The sequence below is a fragment of the Myxocyprinus asiaticus genome, chromosome 6 (genome assembly GCF_019703515.2).
Source record: "Myxocyprinus asiaticus isolate MX2 ecotype Aquarium Trade chromosome 6, UBuf_Myxa_2, whole genome shotgun sequence".
NCBI classification, from domain to species: domain Eukaryota; kingdom Metazoa; phylum Chordata; class Actinopteri; order Cypriniformes; family Catostomidae; genus Myxocyprinus; species Myxocyprinus asiaticus.
The window spans coordinates 12,991,162-13,010,420 of record NC_059349.1 but is presented as its reverse complement, the minus strand read 5'-3'; the positions used below and the strand labels follow the sequence as shown (position 1 = coordinate 13,010,420).

Here is a 19,259-nt window from a genome sequence, read left to right as displayed (position 1 = left end):
TTTTGTATAGGCTATATTTTGGTGCTGTAGGAAGTGTAATCGAGCTTGAAATCATGATCACAAAAGAGACAGCTGATGTCAAGATTTATCTCACCCAAAACCGACTGGATCGCTTGAAGACATGGATTAAACCACTGGAGTCTTATGGGTTACTTTTATGCTGTCTTTATGTGCTTTTTGGAGCTTCAAAGTTCTGGCCATCATTCACTTGTATTGTATGGACCTACAGAGCTGAGATATTCTTCTAAAAATCTTCATTTGTGTTCAGCAGAAGAAAGAAAGTCATACACATCTGGGATGGCAGTGATGAGAGATTTTTCTTTTTTGGGTGAAAAATCCCTTTAAATAAAAGTGAAAATATTCTCCATTTTATACTATTAAAATATTCATTTTGTCAGAACATTTCTTTCTTTTAATTTTTAACTTTGTTCTAAAACTTTGTTTATTTCCCAGTTTAAATAAAAACATCTGTTTTTTTATTTTATTTTATTTTTTTATGTGATCTCAGGCTTTTGGACCCCACTGCATATGTTTTATTAATGTATAGAAATATACACATATGTAATAAAAATGAATGAGAATAAGAATGTATGATTTGTTAAATCAGTTATCTTACACAAAACAAGAACCAAACAGTGAAGTATGCGTTTATAATATAGTTCTAATAGTAGCTTCATTCAGATTACAAAAGAATCTTATCTGTTTTATGTAATATCAGAGGTGCATTATAAATCCATAAGGCGAGGATGCGTGAGGTTTCTCAGATTAGCTGTAGGAACCTTGTAAGTGCATTATCATAATCCCAAGGCTTGCAGTGAACCCAGTGTGAAGGCAGTCAGCCTTAAACACACATGAATGAGGAAGCAGCAAGGAAGTTGCAGGTGGTAATAGCCAGTCCACTGCAAAGCCAGTTCTATATCTCCTGCCTGATAGCCTCATATGACTAAAATCATGTCAAGATCGAGCATATCTCTCTGGATCACACTGTTGCTATGTGCAGGTAAGATTGATTTCATCAAGATCTTATGGCAGAAACTTGCTTGTAGTGTGTAAGATGTTATTGTTAGAATCAATAACATTAAGGATTTTCATGGAAACTATAATTGTAATTTAAGCAACGATGTAACTAAAAGTTCAAAAGTTCAAGAGGACAAACCCATATTGATTGACCACTAATAATATGGGGTTAAATGTCTATGGTGGTAACAGTGCTGAGCCTAAGCATAATTATTCAACAAGATACAGTGTTACTATTCCATAAATCCTCACACAAGTGATTTACCAGTCCTGGAGAGTCTTTATGTATTCTTCAAAGAACAATTTAAAAATAAAATTGGCAACATGGATTGACCAATACAGCAATGTTTTGAACAAACTCTGAAATATAAAATATAATTCAAATATAATACTTGTACATTGAACATGCCATATGGACAGGCCCACACAGAAATTGTAGAACTCTGCAAAAAGCTCAGCAACCTTTACATTTTAAACCTAGATATAGTAAAGAATCTTGAATATTTCTTCTTTATGTCAGAAGATTCCTTTGTTTTACCAAAATTATAAAAAAAAAAAAAATCATTTACCAGTTTAAATTAAAAGATTAATAATAATAATAAAACAAGTTTTATTATTATAATTATATTGTTATTATAGTCTTATAATCCGGGGGTTTCAAACTTTTTTGTATTCAAAAGCACATGCAATGTAATAAAAAAACTGGGGAAAAAACCTGTTGGTTTAACTTAATTCAACTGTGGACATTGGTTCCACACAATGAAAATGAGTTTCTATGATATTAAATTAAACTGTAGGCTCTACTCAAATACTTTGTGTAGCAAAAACCTAAATTAATTGTGTAGGGAAAACCTAAATTAATTGAGTTACCTAACTTAAACTTGATCTGTTCTAATAACTCTATTGAACCTTGCAGCTTGTTACTACCTAGCAACAAACTCTTTAGCATATTCTATATATCATTTTGTACTGTATAACTGTCACAGTGTGTCACTGTTATGTTCTCAAGGACTCTTATTTTGATATAGTTTTTGTCTTCTGTCATCAGTTTACCATGAACTACATTTCCCAAAATGCACTGCCCTCATCACAGCCATCTGTTCCCCATCTTCCTCACCTGTTCTCCATTCCGTCATCAACACCTGTTTGTATATATACCCTCATGTTTTGTTCACTCTTTGTCAGTTCTAGTCTGTTTAAACCATGTGTTAGTTTGTAGTTTATGGTTGAGTGTTCTGTGCATATCCTCATGTTTATTTGTGTCACCACCATCATCATCTTTATTAAAAGCCTGCGATTAGATCCATTGCCTCCCGTTTCATCTCAGCTACAACACGTGACAGAAGAACTGACCCAATATGGATCTAGCAGCTGTAAGAATTCTCCTCCTTACGTAAGGGGACCGTCCAGTTGAGGATCACGTCCGTGAGTTTCTAGAACTGGCTAACTTGGTGCACTATAATGACCACTCTCTGGTGGTTTTCTTCCAGGTCTTCATAGTGCACTAAGGGCATGGATTCCTCTGGCGGATCCTCAATGGATGTTGTGCTACTACGTGGTGGTGGCTCTGAAACTTTGTAACTCCCCTTTCACTGTGGGTAAGTCGGATGAGGACACTGAATCACCTCCCACAGTAAATGCCCCTCAGCCTTCAATAGCCCCTTGCTCCAAGCCTTCCAAGGCCCCTTGGTCCAAGTCTTCCATGGCCCCTTAGTCCAAGTCTTCCATGGCCCCTTGGTCCAAGCCTTCCATGGCCACTTGGACCAAGCCTTCCATGGCTCCTTTATCCAAGCCTTCCACAGCTCCTTCGTCCAAGCCTGCCATGGCCAACGAGCCAGTGCCCACCACGCCTGCCACGGCCAACGAGCCAGAGCCCACGCCTGCCACAGTTAACGAGCGAAAGCCAACGCCTTTAGCCTCGACCGTCCCAGAGCCAACGCCTGTAGCCTCGACCATCCCAGAGCCAGCGTTGCAGGCCTCGTCCATCCCAGAGCCAGCTCTCGCTAAGCTAATAGACCTGGAGATAATTCCTGCCCATGTGCCCACCCTGTGTATCCTTCCTCCTCCATTGGTTCCGTCCAGCATTATAGACTTGCTGGTTCCATCCAGCACCCTAGCCCTTCCTCCTCCGCTGGTTCTGTCCAGTATCATGGACTCGCTGGTTCTGTCCAGCACCCAAGCCCTTCCTCCACTGCTGGTTCCATCTAGTACGATGGCCCCTTCTCCTCCATTGCCTCCACACAGGACATTAGCTCCTCCCCCTCCTCCTTCTGATCAGCCGTTTCTACCCAAGTCACCGGCTAGACCATCGCCCCTGGTGACTTCCCAGACAAGGGGATCTGTCGACCCTCCGACTCCATCTTGGCCCTCTGATCCCTCAAATATAAATATCAATACCTTGGCTCTACATCCCCTCGTCTCCACCGTGGTCCTCCAGCCTATCGGTGTCACCAGGGTCCCTCGTCCCCTAGCTCCGCCTTGGTCCCTCGGTCACCTGGCTCCACCTTGGCTCTCTGATCCTCTGGCTACGCCTCGGCTCTACGATCCTTCGGCTCCACCAGAGACCTCCACCTCCCACAGCTCCGCCTGCTCCATCTCCGGACCCATCTCCAGCTCCACCATTAGGATCTCAAGTCCCTACTCCTGCTGCTCTGCCTCTGGATCCGCCCTCTAAGTTTCCACCTCCTGCGGCCAGGCTGCCTTACCCTGTCCCTGCTCCATGGCCGCCTCCCAAGCCTCCCGACCCTGTCCCTGAGGCCGTCTCCCAGGTCTCCCAACCCTGTCCCTGCTCTGTGGCTGCCTCTCAGGCCTCCTGATCATCCCCAGACTCCTTTCTGCCCACCTGATCATCCACCAATTCCTCCTGAACCTCATAATCATCCCCTGGATCCTTCCTCATCATCTGCATCTTCCTGCCCTCCTCTTCCATCTGTGGGTGCCAGGACTCGCCCTTTGGGTGGTGGGGGGGGGGGTAGTTGCTAGGTAGTTTGTTGCTACTACCTAGCAACAAACACTTTAGCATATTCTATATATCATTTTGTACTGTATAACTGTCACAGTGTGTCACCGTTATGTTCTCAAGGACTCTTATTTTGATATAGATTTTGTCTTGTCATCAATTTACCATGAACTACATTTCCCACGATGTACTGCCCTCATCACAGCCATCTGTTCCCCATCTTCCTCACCTGTTCTCCATTCCCTCATCAACACTTGTTTGTATATATACCCTCATGTTTTGTTCACTCTTTGTCAGTTCTAGTCCATTTAAACCATGTGTTAGTTTGTAGTTTATGGTTGATTGTTCTGTGTATATCCTCATGTTTATTTGTGTCACCATCATCATCTTTATTAAAAGACTGCAATTAGATCCATCGCCTCCTGTCTCATCTCAGCTACAACACATGACAAAAACTTAACAAGTATGGTGCTGCTGTAAGTTTACAGATCTCCAATCAGTCATTGTAGTGATGGCTATTTGCTTCACGAGAAAAGCAATACACACAGATTTTTCAGAAGTAATGTACACAACCTCGACCTAACCATTAACTCCACTCTTCTCCACAATGGCAACCTACAAAAACATTCAACATGATAGAAACTCATCTAAACCCCAGCATAACAGAACATTAAACACTAACAAGTCTCCTACTTGTTTATGCATAGAAATACATAAAAATAACACTTAATTTTAAAATGTACACTCCCAATCCAGTCCCATGCAAAGCATGCTGGGAACTGGAAATCCCCTGCCCGGTTATAGCAATACATTGATGCAACAAATATTATTCACATATTCCTAACACAATTGGATTAAGTGAATAAAGATGGATTGTAGGGAGTCGCGTGGCGCTATGCGAGGGTTGGACGTGTGAACGGTGAGCTCTGCGCACTTTGCTATTTTTTAATACTTTTAATGTCATAAATCGGTGAGGTTCTATACACCCTGATCCATGTTCTATGAAGACAACATGTAAAAAAAATTCAGAATCCTCAGGCTCTGAAGACATTAAAAGACACTTAGGTGCTCAAGCTGATACTGCAGACAGAGCCGCAGACCAGGGACTCGGTTTGGACAATGCGGCGAGAGAGATTCAGCGTCAACTGTCTAGCATCAAATCAAATCAAATCAAATCAAATCACTTTTATTGTCACACAGCCATATACACAAGTGCAATGGTGTGTAAAAATTCTTGGGTGCAGTTCCAAGCAACATAGCAGTCGTGACAGTGATGAGACATATACTAATTTACAATAAACATCAGATTAACACAACACAATTTAAAGTCTAATATACACATAATTACACACAACACAATATACAAATAATAATATACACTGTACAGTATACAATACACACAATATAGATACACATTATTCAATAATACAAAACAAAGTATATATAGTATATATAGAATGTACAGTAGGTTGTATTGTACTGTATTGACATTCAGGCTGTCGGTTGATAGTAAGTTGTTAAGAGAGAATATAATATAATAGTATTATAATTTATGACAGTCCGGTGTGAGATATAAGAGTAAGAGTAATAAAGTGCAGTGCTAATGTATTTTGATCGTGGGAGATCAAGAGTTCAAAAGTCTGATTGCTTGGGGGAAGAAGCTATCATGAAGTCAGCTGGTGTGGGTCCTGATGCTGCGATATCGCCTGCCTGAGGGTAGCAGTGAGAACAGCCCATGGCCTGGGTGGCTGGAGTCTCTGATGATCCTCCGAGCTTTTTTCACACACTGTCTGGTATATATGTCCTGGAGGGAGGGAAGCTCACCTCCGATGATGTGTCTGGCAGTTCGCACCACCCTTTGAGGTGCTTTGCGGTTGTGGGTGGTGCTATTGCCGTACCGGGCAGAGATGCAGCCAGTCAGGATGCTCTCTACAGTGCAGGTGTAGAACCGTGTGAAGATGTGGTGGTTCATTCCAAACTTCCTCAGCCGTCTCAGGAAGAAGAGGTGCTGATGAGCCTTCTTCACAATGACTTCAGTGTGGATGGACCATGTGAGTTCCTCAGTGATGTGGACACCCAGGAACTTGAAGCTGCTGACTTTCTCCACTGGTGATGGGACTGTGTTCTCTGTCTTTTCTTCTGAAGTCCATCACAAGCTCCTTTGTCTTACTGACATTGAGGGAGAGGTTGTGCTCCTGACACCAGTGTGTCAGAGTGTGCACCTCCTCTCTGTAGGCTGTTTCATCATTGTCAGTGATCAGACCTACCACCATCGTGTCATCAGCAAACTTAATGATGGCATTGGAGCTACACTATATTGCCAAAAGTATTCGCTCATCTGTCTTTAGTCACATATGAACTTAAGTGACATCCCATTCTTAATCCATAGGGTTTAATATGACGTCTGCCCACCCTTTGCAGCTATAACAGCTTCAACTCTTCCGGGAAGGCTTTCCACAAGGTTTAGGAGTGTGTTTATGGGAATTTGTGACCATTCTTCCAGAAGCGCATTTGTGAGGTCAGACACTGATGTTGGACGAGAAGGCCTGGCTCGCAGTCTTCGCTCTAATTCATCCCAAAGGTGCTCTATCGGGTTGAGGTCAGGACTCTGTGCAGGCCAGTCAAGTTCTTCCACACCAAACTCGCTCATCCATGTCTTTATGGACCTTGCTTTGTGCACTGGTGCGCAGTCATGTTGGAACAGGAAGGGGCCATCCCCAAACTGTTCCCACAAAGTTGGGAGCATGGAATTGTCCAAAATCTCTTGGTATGCTGAAGCATTCAGAGTTCCTTTCACTGAAACTAAGGGGCCAAGCCCAGCTCCTGAAAAACAACCCCACACCATAATTCCCCCTCCACCAAACTTCACAGTTGGCACAATGCAGTCAGACAAGTACCGTTCTCCTGGCAACCGCCAAACCCAGACTCGTCCATCAGATTGCCAGATGGAGAAGTGTGATTCGTCACTCAAGAGAATGCGTCTCCACTGCTCTAGAGTCCAGTGGCAGTGTGCTTTACATCACTGAATCCGACGCTTTGCATTGCACTTGGTGATGTATGGCTTGGATGCAGCTGCTCGGCCATGGAAACCCATTCCATGAAGCTCTCTACGCACTGTTCTTGAGCTAATCTGAAGGCCACATGAACTCTGGAGGTCTGTTGCGATTGACTCTGCAGAAAGTTGGCGACCTCTGCGCACTATGCGCCTCAGCATCCGCTGACCCCGCTCTGTCATTTTACGTGGCCTACCACTTCATGGCTGAGTTGCTGTCATTCCCAATCGCTTCCACTTTGTTATAATACCACTGACAGTTGACTGTGGAATATTTAGTAGCGAGGAAATTTCACGACTGGACTTGTTGCACAGGTGGCATCCTATCACAGTACCATGCTGGAATTCACTGAGCTCCTGAGAGCGGCCCATTCTTTCACAAATGTTTGTAGAAGCAGTCTGCATGCCTAGGTGCTTCATTTTATACACCTGTGACCATGGAAGTGATTGGAACACCTGAATTCAATTATTTGGATGGGTGAGCGAATACTTTTGGCAATATAGTGTATGTGTTGCCACACAGCCATGTGTGTACAAGGAATACAGTAGTGGGCTGAGAACACAGCCCTGCGGGGCTCCAGTGTTGAGGGTCAGTGATGAGGGGATGTTGCTGCCTATTCTAACCACCTGGCGTCTGCTTGACAGGAAGTCCAGGATCCAGCTGCACAGCGAGCTGTTTAAGCCCAGAACCTGGAGTTTCTCATCTAGCTTGGAGGGCACTATGGTGTTGAATGCTGAGCTGTAGTCTACAAACAGCATTCTCACATAAGTGTTCCTTTTTTCCAGGTGGGAGAGAGCAGTGTGTATTGTAGATGCAATGGCATCATCAGTGGAGCGGTTGTTGCGGTAAGCAAACTGCAGCGGGTCAAGAGAGAGTGGCAATACAGAGCAGATGTAATCTCTGATTAGTCTCTCAAAACATTTGCTGATGATGGGGGTCAGAGCAACAGGACGCCAGTCATTTAAACAAGTTATTTTTGATTGTTTTGGAACAGGCAAAATGTCTAGCCAGCTGGTTCGCACACGCTCTGATGACGCGGCCCGGAATGCCATCTGGGCCCGCGGCTTTGCGGATATTCACCCGTCGGAAGGATCGGGTTACATCTGCTACAGAGACGGAGAGTGAACTAACCTCTGTAGCTTCAGCCGCGAGAGCTCTCTCCGCGAGGGCGGTGCTATTTCCCTCGAAACGAGCATAAAAAGTATTTAGCTCATCCGGTAGAGAGGCAGTGGTGTTCATGGCGGAGTTTTTATTCTCTTTAAAGTCCGTGATGATGTTAATTCCCTGCCACATGCTTCTAGAGTTGGTGGTGTTAAACTGTCCTTCAAACTTACTCCTGTACTGGCATTTTGCGGTTCTGATGGCTTGTTGATGCTCCTCCATGTTCCCGGAATTGAAAGCGGAGGTCCAAAGATTAAGTGCCGCGCGAACATCGCTATTGATCCATGGTTTCTGATTCGGATAGATTCGTACAGTTCTGGTCGGAACAACATCCTCTACGCATGTTCTGATGAAACACATTACGCTATCAGTGTAAAGCTCGATGTCGTCATCAGAGGCGGACCGGAACATCTCCCAGTCCGTGTGATCAAAACAGTCTTGTAGCGTAGAATCTGATTGGTCCGACCAGCACTGGATCATTCTGAGGGTGGGTGCTTCCTGTTTCAACTTCTGCCTGTAAGCGGGCAGAAGTAGAATGGAAGAGTGGTCCGATTTGCCAAATGGTGGGCGGGGGAGGGATTTGTAGCCATCCCGGAACGGAAAGTAGCAATGGTCCAAAACCCGGTCCCCTCGTGTGTTGAAACTAATGTGCTGGTGATATTTTGGTGCGACTGATTTGAAACTGGCTTTATTAAAGTCCCCGGTCACAATGAACGCAGCCTCAGGGTGCGCGGTTTCCTGCTCACTTATAATCCCATACAGTTCCTTGAGTGCCCGGTCTGTGTCGGCTTGTGGCGGGATGTACACAGCAGTGATAATGACCGCTGTGAATTCCCTCGGTAGCCAGAATGGTCGACACAGAAGCATAAGAAATTCCAGATCAGGAGAGCAGAAAGACTTGATAGAATGTACGTTCCTCTGATCACACCAGGATTTGTTGATCATAAAACATACACCACCACCTCTGCTTTTACCTGAGAGGTCTTTCGCTCTGTCCGCTCGGTGCACGGAGAACCCCGCGGGTTCAATGGCTGAGTCTGGAATCTCCGCAGACATCCAAGTTTCTGTTAGGCAGATAATGCAGCAGTCCCTTGTATCTCGTTGGAAAGAGATCCACGCTTTCAGCTCGCAGAGCTTGTTATCCAGAGACTGAATATTTGCCAGTAGAATAGTGGGTAGCGGGGGTCGATTTGCGTGGCGTCTTACTCTGATGAGAACGCCGGCTCTGTTTCCCCTTTTCCTCCTGCGTTTCCGCGGCCGTGCTGCCCAGACAAAGGGCTCCGCTTGCGTGTTTGTAAACAGCGGGTCGGCATTGAGGAATGTGAAGTCCGGTTTACGGTGTGAGATTGCTGAACCAATGTCCAAAAGTGTTTGTCTGTCGTAGACAATAAGGCAGACAACATCCAAGACAAAAAACATAAGAATTGTGAACAAAACAAACAAAACATTACTATGTTGTGTCGGAGCTCGCAACGCAGCAGCCATACTCGGTGCCATCTTGAGTCCAATCAAACACATGTTGTGCAATTCTGTCTCACAAAATTTGTACAGAAGCACCAGACTTGAGTAATCCGATGGCAAAGTTGTCGCAGGGACTCTTGTAGGCATACATGGACTGTTTGAGTTTAGAGGGATGGACGCCGGTTGGTGTTGTCGTGCGCCGGGTTAATGCGCATATTTTCTTTTCTCTGTTTGTTTGTTCGGGGGGAAGTTTGGGGTTTGATTGCTGCACTAATGTTGGAATGTGGTCTTTATAATCTTGTTTTTGACACACAATCTATTTTTTCTAATATGTCAAAATGTCACATGTTAATATGAGTGGATTGTCTCTCTCCATGTGGAATGTGAATGGGTTGGGGCACCCCATAAAAAACGTAAGAAATATGATATTATGTTTCTTCAAGAAACGCATCTTTCCCCACAGGAAGCTGAAAAATTTGGGAAGATATGTTGTGGACATGTTTTCTTTAGTGCTGGCTCAAGTAAGAGCAGTGGAGTCATTACATTGATAAGTAAACATCTACAATTCAAATGTCTCAAACAGATTAATGATAAATTAGGAAGAGTCATTATTGTTTTAGCAGAAATTCAGGGGCAAAGGTTGATTTTGGCTAATATTTACGCACCTAACGTTGATGATCAGGGCTTTTTTATATTGTCAAATTTTGGATAACCGATTAAGTAAAGTTATGACATCTCTTATACATACAGATCAGGTGGGGTTTATTTGGGGCCACAGCTCTTCTGATAACATTACGCGTTTCATCAATATTATGTGGTCAGTGCCGAATAATCAGACTCCGGTCGCGGCCATCTCACTTGATGCCGAAAAGGCATTTGATATGGTAGAATGAGATTATTTTTTTAAGATTTTGGAAATATATGGGTTCGGGAATACTTTTGTTGGATGGATTAAGTTATTTAATAGACACCTGGTAGTGGCAGTAGAAACAAATTTATTAATTTCAGATTATTTTACTCTGGATATGGGCACCCGGCAGGGTTGCCCTCTTTCCCCATAATTGTTCTGTCTTGCCCTGGAACCATTAGCAGCCACGATAAGAAAGGAGGATGATTTTCCAAGGGTGATGGCGGGAGGTGTGGCGCATAAGCTTCTGCTTTATGCAGATGATATTTTATTATTCGTCTCTGACCCTTCTAGATCTATGCCTTGCCTCCACAGAATTATTAATTCCTTTTCTAAATTCTCAGGTTACAGAGTTAATTGGTCAAAAACCGAAGCTTTGTCTCTGACAGCGTACTGCCCGATAACGGCTTTTCAGCTGGGTGCCTTTCAGTGGCCCAAACAGGGCATTAAGTATTTGGGTATTGTATTCCCAGAAAATCTGTGTGATTTAGTTAGAGTTAATTTTGACCCTTTAATAAAAAGGTTTTTGAGCGATGTGGGCAGGTGGGCTTCATTACATTTATCGATGATTGGGAAGGTTATTGTTATTAAAATAAATTGTATTCCAAAATTCAACTACCTGCTACAGCTACTCCCTATAGATGTCCCCCTCTCTTATTTCAAGCAATTTCATAGCATAGTGAAGTCCTTCATTTGGAATGGGAAACATCCCAGATTACATTTCAGTAAGCTGCATAGGCCGATTGACAAAGGTGGGCTAGGCCTACCCAAGATTTTGTTTTATTATTATGTGTTCGGTCTCAGACATTTGGCTCATTGGTCACTTCCACCTGAGACAGCCCCTCCCTGGTTTTGTATTGAACAGGAAGTTCTTGCCCCTATTTCACCATTGCAAAGCCTTTCTATCAAACTAACCGGAGAAGTTAAATTACACCCTGTTATCTCGTATTTACACTCGGTATGGACAAAAGTGTCCAGAGTGTTTAATTCTGACATTTATTTAAATGTTGACTCGAGCTTATGGCTGAACCCCAAATTATGTATTAATAAGTCCCTTTTCTGCTGGTCAGAGTGAATTGTGAGGGAGGTTAATACACTCGGTGACCTATATGAGAGCGGAGTGTTGAGATCCTTTGAAAATTGGGTTCAACATTTTGAGATTCCCAGATCTCAGTTCTTCAGATATTTACAGCTGCGCCACCTGCTCTGTACTATTTTTGGGAGTAGAATACACCCCCCTAAAGCGGCAGATACTTTGGGAGTGGTGATTACTACTTTTGAAAAAGGTCATGAGGCATCAGTGTATTACACCCTGCTAATTCAGAGTCTGGGGGACGGAGCTTCAACTTCTCTCAAGAGATTCGTCAGGCCAAAGAGGATGCTTAAAGGGGTGGAGATAAAGTCTTGTACAATCAGGCCAGGAACACATTGAACAGGGAAATCAGAGTGGTTAAAAGAAGATACTCTGAGAAGCTGAAAAACAAGTTTTCAGCTAATGACCCTGCATCAGTGTGGAGTGGCATGAAACAACTTACAAATTACAGGACTCCTACCCCCAACCCTGTAGGGAACCAACAACTGGCTGACGACCTGAATGTATTCTACTGCAGATTTGAAAGGCCCAATCTCACACCCCACACCCACTCTGACCTTCACTTCACACAAACACCAACATCTCCTGCAACCCCCCTCCTCCCCCCTCCTGCTACTCAACTTGCAGTAAGATCTGTGAAGATGATGTGAGCCACGTCTTTCAGAAACAAAAGACGAAGAAGGCTTCAGGCCCAGATGGCGTCTCACCAGCGTGTCTTCGATCCTGTGCTAACCAGCTGGCCCCCATCTTCACACAGATCTTCAATAGATCACTGGAGCAGTGTGAAGTCCCATGCTGCTTCAAATACTCAATTATTATTCCTGTCCCAAAGAAACCAAAAATCACAGGACTTAATGACCACAGACCTGTCGCCCTGACGTCTGTGGTCATGCAATCAATCATCCCTTTCAATTTGCTTATTGATCAAACAGGTCTGTAGATGATGCAGTCAACATAGGATTGCATCATATCCTGCAACATCTGGACAGACCAGGTACATATGCAAGGATTCTTTTTGTGGACTTCAGTTCAGCTTTCAACACCATCATCCCATCTATACTCCAGAATAAATTACACCAACTCTCTGTTCCCATGTCTATCTGTCAGTGGATTACCAGCTTTCTGACGGAGAGGCAGCAGCTTGTGAGACAGGGGAAACTCACTTCTAGCACCTGTACAATCAGCACTGGTGCCCCCCAGGGATGTGTGGTCTCCCCACTACTCTTCTCCCTCTACACCAATGACTGCATCGCCAAGGACCCCTCTGTCAAGCTCCTAAAATTTGCAGACAACACCACCGTCATTGGCCTCATCCGAGATGACGATGAGTCTGCATACAGAAGGGAGGTTGAACAGCTGGCTGTCTGGTGCAGTCAAAACAACCTTGAGCTGAACACGCTCAAAACGGTGGAGATCATTGTGGACTTTAGGAGAAACACCCCAAGACTGACCCCCCCTCACCATTCTAAACAGCACTATGGCAGCAGTGGAGACATTCAGGTTCCTGGGCACTACCATCTCACAGGACCTGAAGTGGGAGACCCACATTGACTCCACTGTGAAAAAGGCCCAGCTGAGGTTGTACTTCCTTCGCCAGCTGAGGAAATTCAACCTGCCACAGGCGCTGCTGATACAGTTTTACTCAGCAGTCACTGAGTCTGTCCTCTGCACTTCAATAACTGTCTGGTTTGGTTCAGCTAAGAAATCAGACATCAGAAGACTACAAAGGACAGTTCGGACTGCTGAGAGGATTATTGGTTGCCCCCTGCCCCCCCTTCAAGAACTATACACTTCCAGAGTGAGGATAAAGGCTGGAAAAATCACTCTGGACCCCACTCACCATGCCCACTACCTTATTGAACTGTTGCCTTCTGGCCGACGCTTCAGAGCTCTGAGCACCAGAACCGTCAGGCACAGGAAAAGTTTTTTCCCTCAGGTTATCCATCTCATGAACAGTTAAATTGCCCCATTGAGCAATAACTATGTGCAATACACAGTTTAGTCTTTCTTATATTTATCCAACACATCCAACCTCTTCTGCCATTTCATTCCTCTAAAAAAACAAAAAAACATTTGCACTGTATATAACAGATTTGTATTTGCACTGTACATAACAGATTATATTAGATTTGCACTACCCATGTGTATGTGTGTATGTATGTATGTATGTGTGTGTCTGTACATATGTGTATAATTAGTTTTTTATTTTTTATTAATATCTATGTCTTGCTGCTGTTTTTGTATTGTTGTACACTGGAAGCTCCTGTCACCAAGACAAATTCCTTGTATGTGTAAGCATACTTGGCAATAAAGCTGATTCTGATTCTGATTATGGGAGAAAGATTTAAACTTGGTATTGGAGAAGGGAGAGTGGGCTAGGATTCTAAAAAATGTCAAGTCTGCATCTAGAGGTGCAAGGGTGCACCTTATGCAATTCACGATTTTACATAGATTCTATTGGGCCCCCTCTAGATTGTATAGGCTTGGTCTTAAAGACACATCCACCTGCTGGCAATGCCAATCAGAGGATGGAGTCATAACCCATGTCTTTTGGGGGTGTGTTAAGATCCAGGAGTTTTGGTTGAAGGTTCAGAGTCTTGTTTGTGATGCAATGGGCACTCAGGTTTCATTTTGCCCCAGACTCTGTATTCTGGGTGATGGGGCGTCATCGATGTTGAGAATAGACACATAAATAGTTGGATCCTAACCAGCGTCATGATCGCCAAACAGATTCTTTTAAGTGGTTGGAGGTCGGCTGGAGCACCCTCATTTCAGGAGTGGTGCTCGGAGATGGGGAGGGTGGCGGCCTTTGAAGAAGGGTCATTTAGAAGACTAGGGAAACTGAATTTGTTTATGGAGAAATGGGGCGGATATCTGATGTTGCTGGATATGTGAGTTATTATTTTTTTTATTTTTTATTTTTTTGTATGTGTGTCTATAATCATGTATGACCACTGGGATGTTGTTGGGGGCCAGGGTGGGGTTGGGGAGGGGTGATAGTGGGGGTTATATGTTGATTCTGTATATATATGTTTTGTTTTTCTGTGTTCAATATGTAAATCAATAAAAAAATTAAAAAATGGATTGTAAACAATTAAATCAAGTTGAGACCAAATAAGTTAATTGAGCAAGCTGTAAAAATTATGTTGGGTGAAGATCATTTTTTGATGACTGTGTTGAATATCTGTTGGACTTTATGCAATATAATTATGTTCTCATGTCAAACATAATTGAATTAAGTTGATCTGTTCCAGTTTGTCATTTTCAGTATAGCTGTTTTCCCTTTTTTTCAGTGAAGGCAGCTATATTGTTTCATATACAAAGACCATTTGTACTGTGTAAGAAAAATAATTTTGATATTATAAAGACAATGTTATTAATTTGATGATTTTGTAGTATTCCATTAAGGGAAAAAAACTAAATATGTATTCTGTATGTGTTGGGTATGTATGTTAAAAATATATATTTAATTAACCTCACCAATAACTAACAGCCCAAACTGTTTTGCAGACTGCTTAGTGGCCCTTGCGGTCCCCTTGGTGTTCACAGGACCCCAGTTTGAAAACCCATAGTATAATCTAAGACTGTCAACAAGTCTTGAATTTCCAAGCAGCTATTACATCTTGTTTCGTTTCTGTTTTAGGAGTTTGCAGTGAGGAGAATATTAATGGCTGTGATATGAACCCATGCGTGAATGGTGGAGTGTGTGAGGACCAGAATGGAAATTACAAATGCCACTGTTCCCGAGATAGCCAAAAAGGTCCCCTCTATGGAGGGCCAAACTGCACGGTAGTGCTGATGGGTTGTGAACTCCACTGGTGCCAGAATGGTGGCACTTGTTATCCATACTTGAGTAAAGGAAGACATAGATACAGCTGTATCTGTCCTGTGGGTTTCATCGGAACAAAGTGCCAGATGTCCACCACCTTCTCATTTGAGAAGAGTGGGTTTATGCAGATCCAGACCAACCTCAGAAATGTTTTCGAACCTTTGAATATAACTCTGAGTTTTCGCACATTGCAGGCAGCAGCTACATTGCTCCAATGCCACGTTGAAGATCAGCTTCTCGTGCTGGAATTAGTGGATGGGCAACTATGGCATACATTACAGAGAGTTCAGGACACTAAAGTGATTCTACTAAAGCTCCCATTGATGGTTTCTGATGGCCAGTGGCACACAGCGAAGGCCTCACTGTACAACAGCATGCTTCAACTGAGTCTTAAAGACCCATCTTGCCCTGGGAACACATGTGACATGGAAGTACAGGTAGAGAAAGTAGAACCAGAATTAGGTTCAGGTCTGTCTGAGTTGACTGTGATCCAGAATATCTACATTGGTGGAACAGGAGAACATGAGAACGCTTCACACTTCCTGGGATGTATGCGAGACGTGTGGCTGGATTCACATGTGGTATTGCCGGGTTCAGGGCCCTGGGCTCCAATTAAGCAGTTAAATGTGAAACAGGGCTGCAGTGAAGGGGACAGCTGCAAGGAAAACCCATGTCAGAACAGAGGCAGATGTGTCAAGACAGGATGGAGGAGTTTCAGCTGTGAATGTCATCAGCCTTATGAGGGTGAACACTGTCTAGATGGTATGATAATTTATTCACTTCAATACTTCAGTTTTTCTGTACTATACCTAAATGAGTTCTGAGGTAGATTGCATTTAGAATGAACAGGACCATATACAGTGTGGCCCCAAAAAGTATTTTGAGACTAAAGCCACTCTAAGAATTGAATTTATTCATTGACTATAATGGCAATATATCAAAACAAAAGTTTATAAAATTGGTATTTATTTTATATATTGGTAACACATTGTAATGTTTTAATATTTTATTTAGTTTATTATAAATATTTTAAGTTATTATAAAAGCATTTTGCAAATATTTATCTTTAAATTTACATTGTGATATGAACAGCAGGTGAATTTTTTGTCTCATTTGGAGTTGGACATGACTGAAAGTTAAGACTTGTGGTTCTGTAAGCAAATCACATTATTATTCAGGAACTGCCCTGGGCAGGGTTTCCCAAAAGCATCGTAAGCTTAAGTAGGTCCTAGACACCACTGGTGCCAGTGGTCTCTACGATCAACTTTAGCTTGCAATGCTTTTGGGAAACGCAACCCAGACTGATTCAGTCGTTCATTTAGTGAAGGATTTGTCAGAATGATCATGATTGTTATCCCTCCGAAGTACCCTCTAAAGACATAATTTATGCCGTTTGGAATGCAGGGCTAATAAGTCATCATCAGAGTAATTTGTTTGTAGTGCAGCCAACGAACACAACTATATAGAAAGTACACGCTCTTTTTATCACATTCATTTCAGACTGCAAGCTCACAATTCGGGTAAAATATCATTTCTTTGTGTGCCGCTGAAGAATCAGTAATGGCAGAGTGACGCTGCAACAGCGTTGCAGGACACTTTGGAGTAAATGATCACAGGATTTTTAATTTTTGGGTGAGCTATCCCAGTGAATACTAAATTAAATCCTCTATATCTTTTGTTTTATCAATTAAACTTTTTTATGAAATGTTTTGCTTGAGATATGTGCTTCCAGTATCTTTATTTAAAATACATGCTGTTTGGTTTGATATTTTGTTATCTATTGCATTGAAGTTCTCACATTTTTAAGTGAGGCTTAAGTGGGGCCACTGTAGGTTGTGCTATTTAAATTCATATTTAAAGTGCTCCTAGATAAAACAAGATAAACCGTAAACATTAAGAATGTGCGTTCATCTTCCTGGTTACCATTTATCTTTAAAACAACGTCATTGATAACACTGCTTAGGCAAAGCATCTAAATTTAGCACCACTGAGAGGGTCGAATTTAGTGCAGAGATGTAAAATGGGATTACATTGCTAAAAAAAAACACAGTAACACTCTATTTTGATGGTCCCAAATAGATATTTAACTGACTATAAGTGACTTATCAACTGGCTTGCTATAGCTAGTAAACAGTGTTTCAACAAACATTCAGTAGACTATCAATATCCTGTATAACAGCAGCAAAATAACAGATTATCAACTGGCTTGCTATAGCTAGTAAACAGTGTTTCAACAAACATTCAGTAGACTTTAAGTAGCCTGTATATAGATCTCTATTAATGACCTTTTAATGAACTGATGTTTTCAAAAATAATGTAAGTTATTAATAGAGATCTATATACAGGCTACTGAAAGTCTACTGAATGTTTGTTGAAACACTGTTTACTAGCTATAGCAAGCCAGTTGATAAGTGACTTATAGTCAGTTAAATACTATTTGGGACCATCAGAATAAAGTGTTACCAAAACCACACCCAGACATAAACATACACACACACACACACACATACATACACACACACACACACACACACACACACACACACACACACACAAATGCAAACTCAAAGTAATCACACCTGCACTGTGGATTAAAGAAACGTGGTGTTAAGAGGTCTATTTAATCCATTCTAACTTTAAATAAGACAGGCTCTGGCAAGAAAGTAGGCACTAATTATCGATTTGAGTCTTATATTACTCTCAGTGTCATGAGCAAGCAAAATATTTGAGTGTGAGGAAAAGGTGCATAGAAGATTTCTAAACAATTCACCTCTGTGTTCACAAGTTTATTGAACTCTGGTCTCTACTAAATGGAGATTGACCGATAATCAGTTTAACTGGTATTTTTTGGTAATATTTATACTTTTCTACATCCCTTTGTAGAAGGGAAACATATGGAAATATGGGTAAATGCTTTAAGCTGCTTTACATTTAACACAATTTGTTACATTTGTACCTTCAACAATTGTTCATACTAATGTTCTTTTCTGTTGCACCTTTCTCTAACACTGTGGGTTATTTTTGCATATCTTAGAGTATGTCACTGCAAGGTTTGGAAATGAAGATTTGAAGAGCTACGCTATGTTCTCAGTGGAAGAGACCCCAGGTGACAGTATTACAGTGTCCATGTTTGTGCGTACACGCCGAACCCAGGGGCTTCTGCTGGTCCTCTCCAACAGTACCAGTCAATATCTTCGTGTATGGCTAGATGCTGGAAAGGTTAAAGTTCAAATAAACAACTTTGAAAGTCTGCTTGGAAAGGAAACAGTCAGCGATGGTCACTTTCATCTCATAACTGTGCTTGTGGAAACAGAATCCCTAACCCTGTTTCAGTCTGCTAAGAGCCAAGGTCGCATCTCCACCCGCAGTGTCCTGGTCCAGGCTGGAGATGCAGTATATGTTGGGGGTTTACCGGACCGGCGTGCATCACTGGCCTTCGGGGGCTACTTCAAGGGCTGCATCCAAGACCTGCGTTTAAACTCCAGATGCCTGCAGTTCTACCCCATCAGTGTCCCAGTGAGCTCCTACAGGCTCGAGAGCTTAGTAAATGTCACACGCGGGTGTACTGGTGACAACTACTGCAGTGTAAGACAAAGTGCCAACATTTGTATTGCATGAGATTCAATAGTCTTGCGTAGCCAGACTTTTTACTAATGGCATAAAGCCCAAGGCCTGTTGCACAAAGCTAGTTAAACAAACTCAGAGTTTCAGAGTAAGTTTCAGGTTGAAAAACCAGATAGAGCCATACCTGTTTAGATTGGGTTCAGTGATATCAAGAT

The 19,259-nt window shown here is 42.6% G+C and overlaps 1 protein-coding gene across 1 annotated transcript in view; it reads left to right on the top strand.

The window, feature by feature from the left end:
- Nucleotides 1–867: 867 nt before the first annotated feature.
- LOC127442391 (protein crumbs homolog 1-like) overlaps nt 868–19,259 on the top strand; it is a 41,288-nt gene continuing 22,896 nt past the window's right edge. The window contains exons 1-3 of the mRNA XM_051700377.1: nt 868–1,000; nt 15,295–16,242; nt 18,515–19,065. Coding sequence (XP_051556337.1) covers nt 940–1,000; nt 15,295–16,242; nt 18,515–19,065 — 1,560 coding nt within the window. The 5' untranslated portion in view covers nt 868–939. The remainder of the gene's footprint in view (nt 1,001–15,294; nt 16,243–18,514; nt 19,066–19,259) is intronic.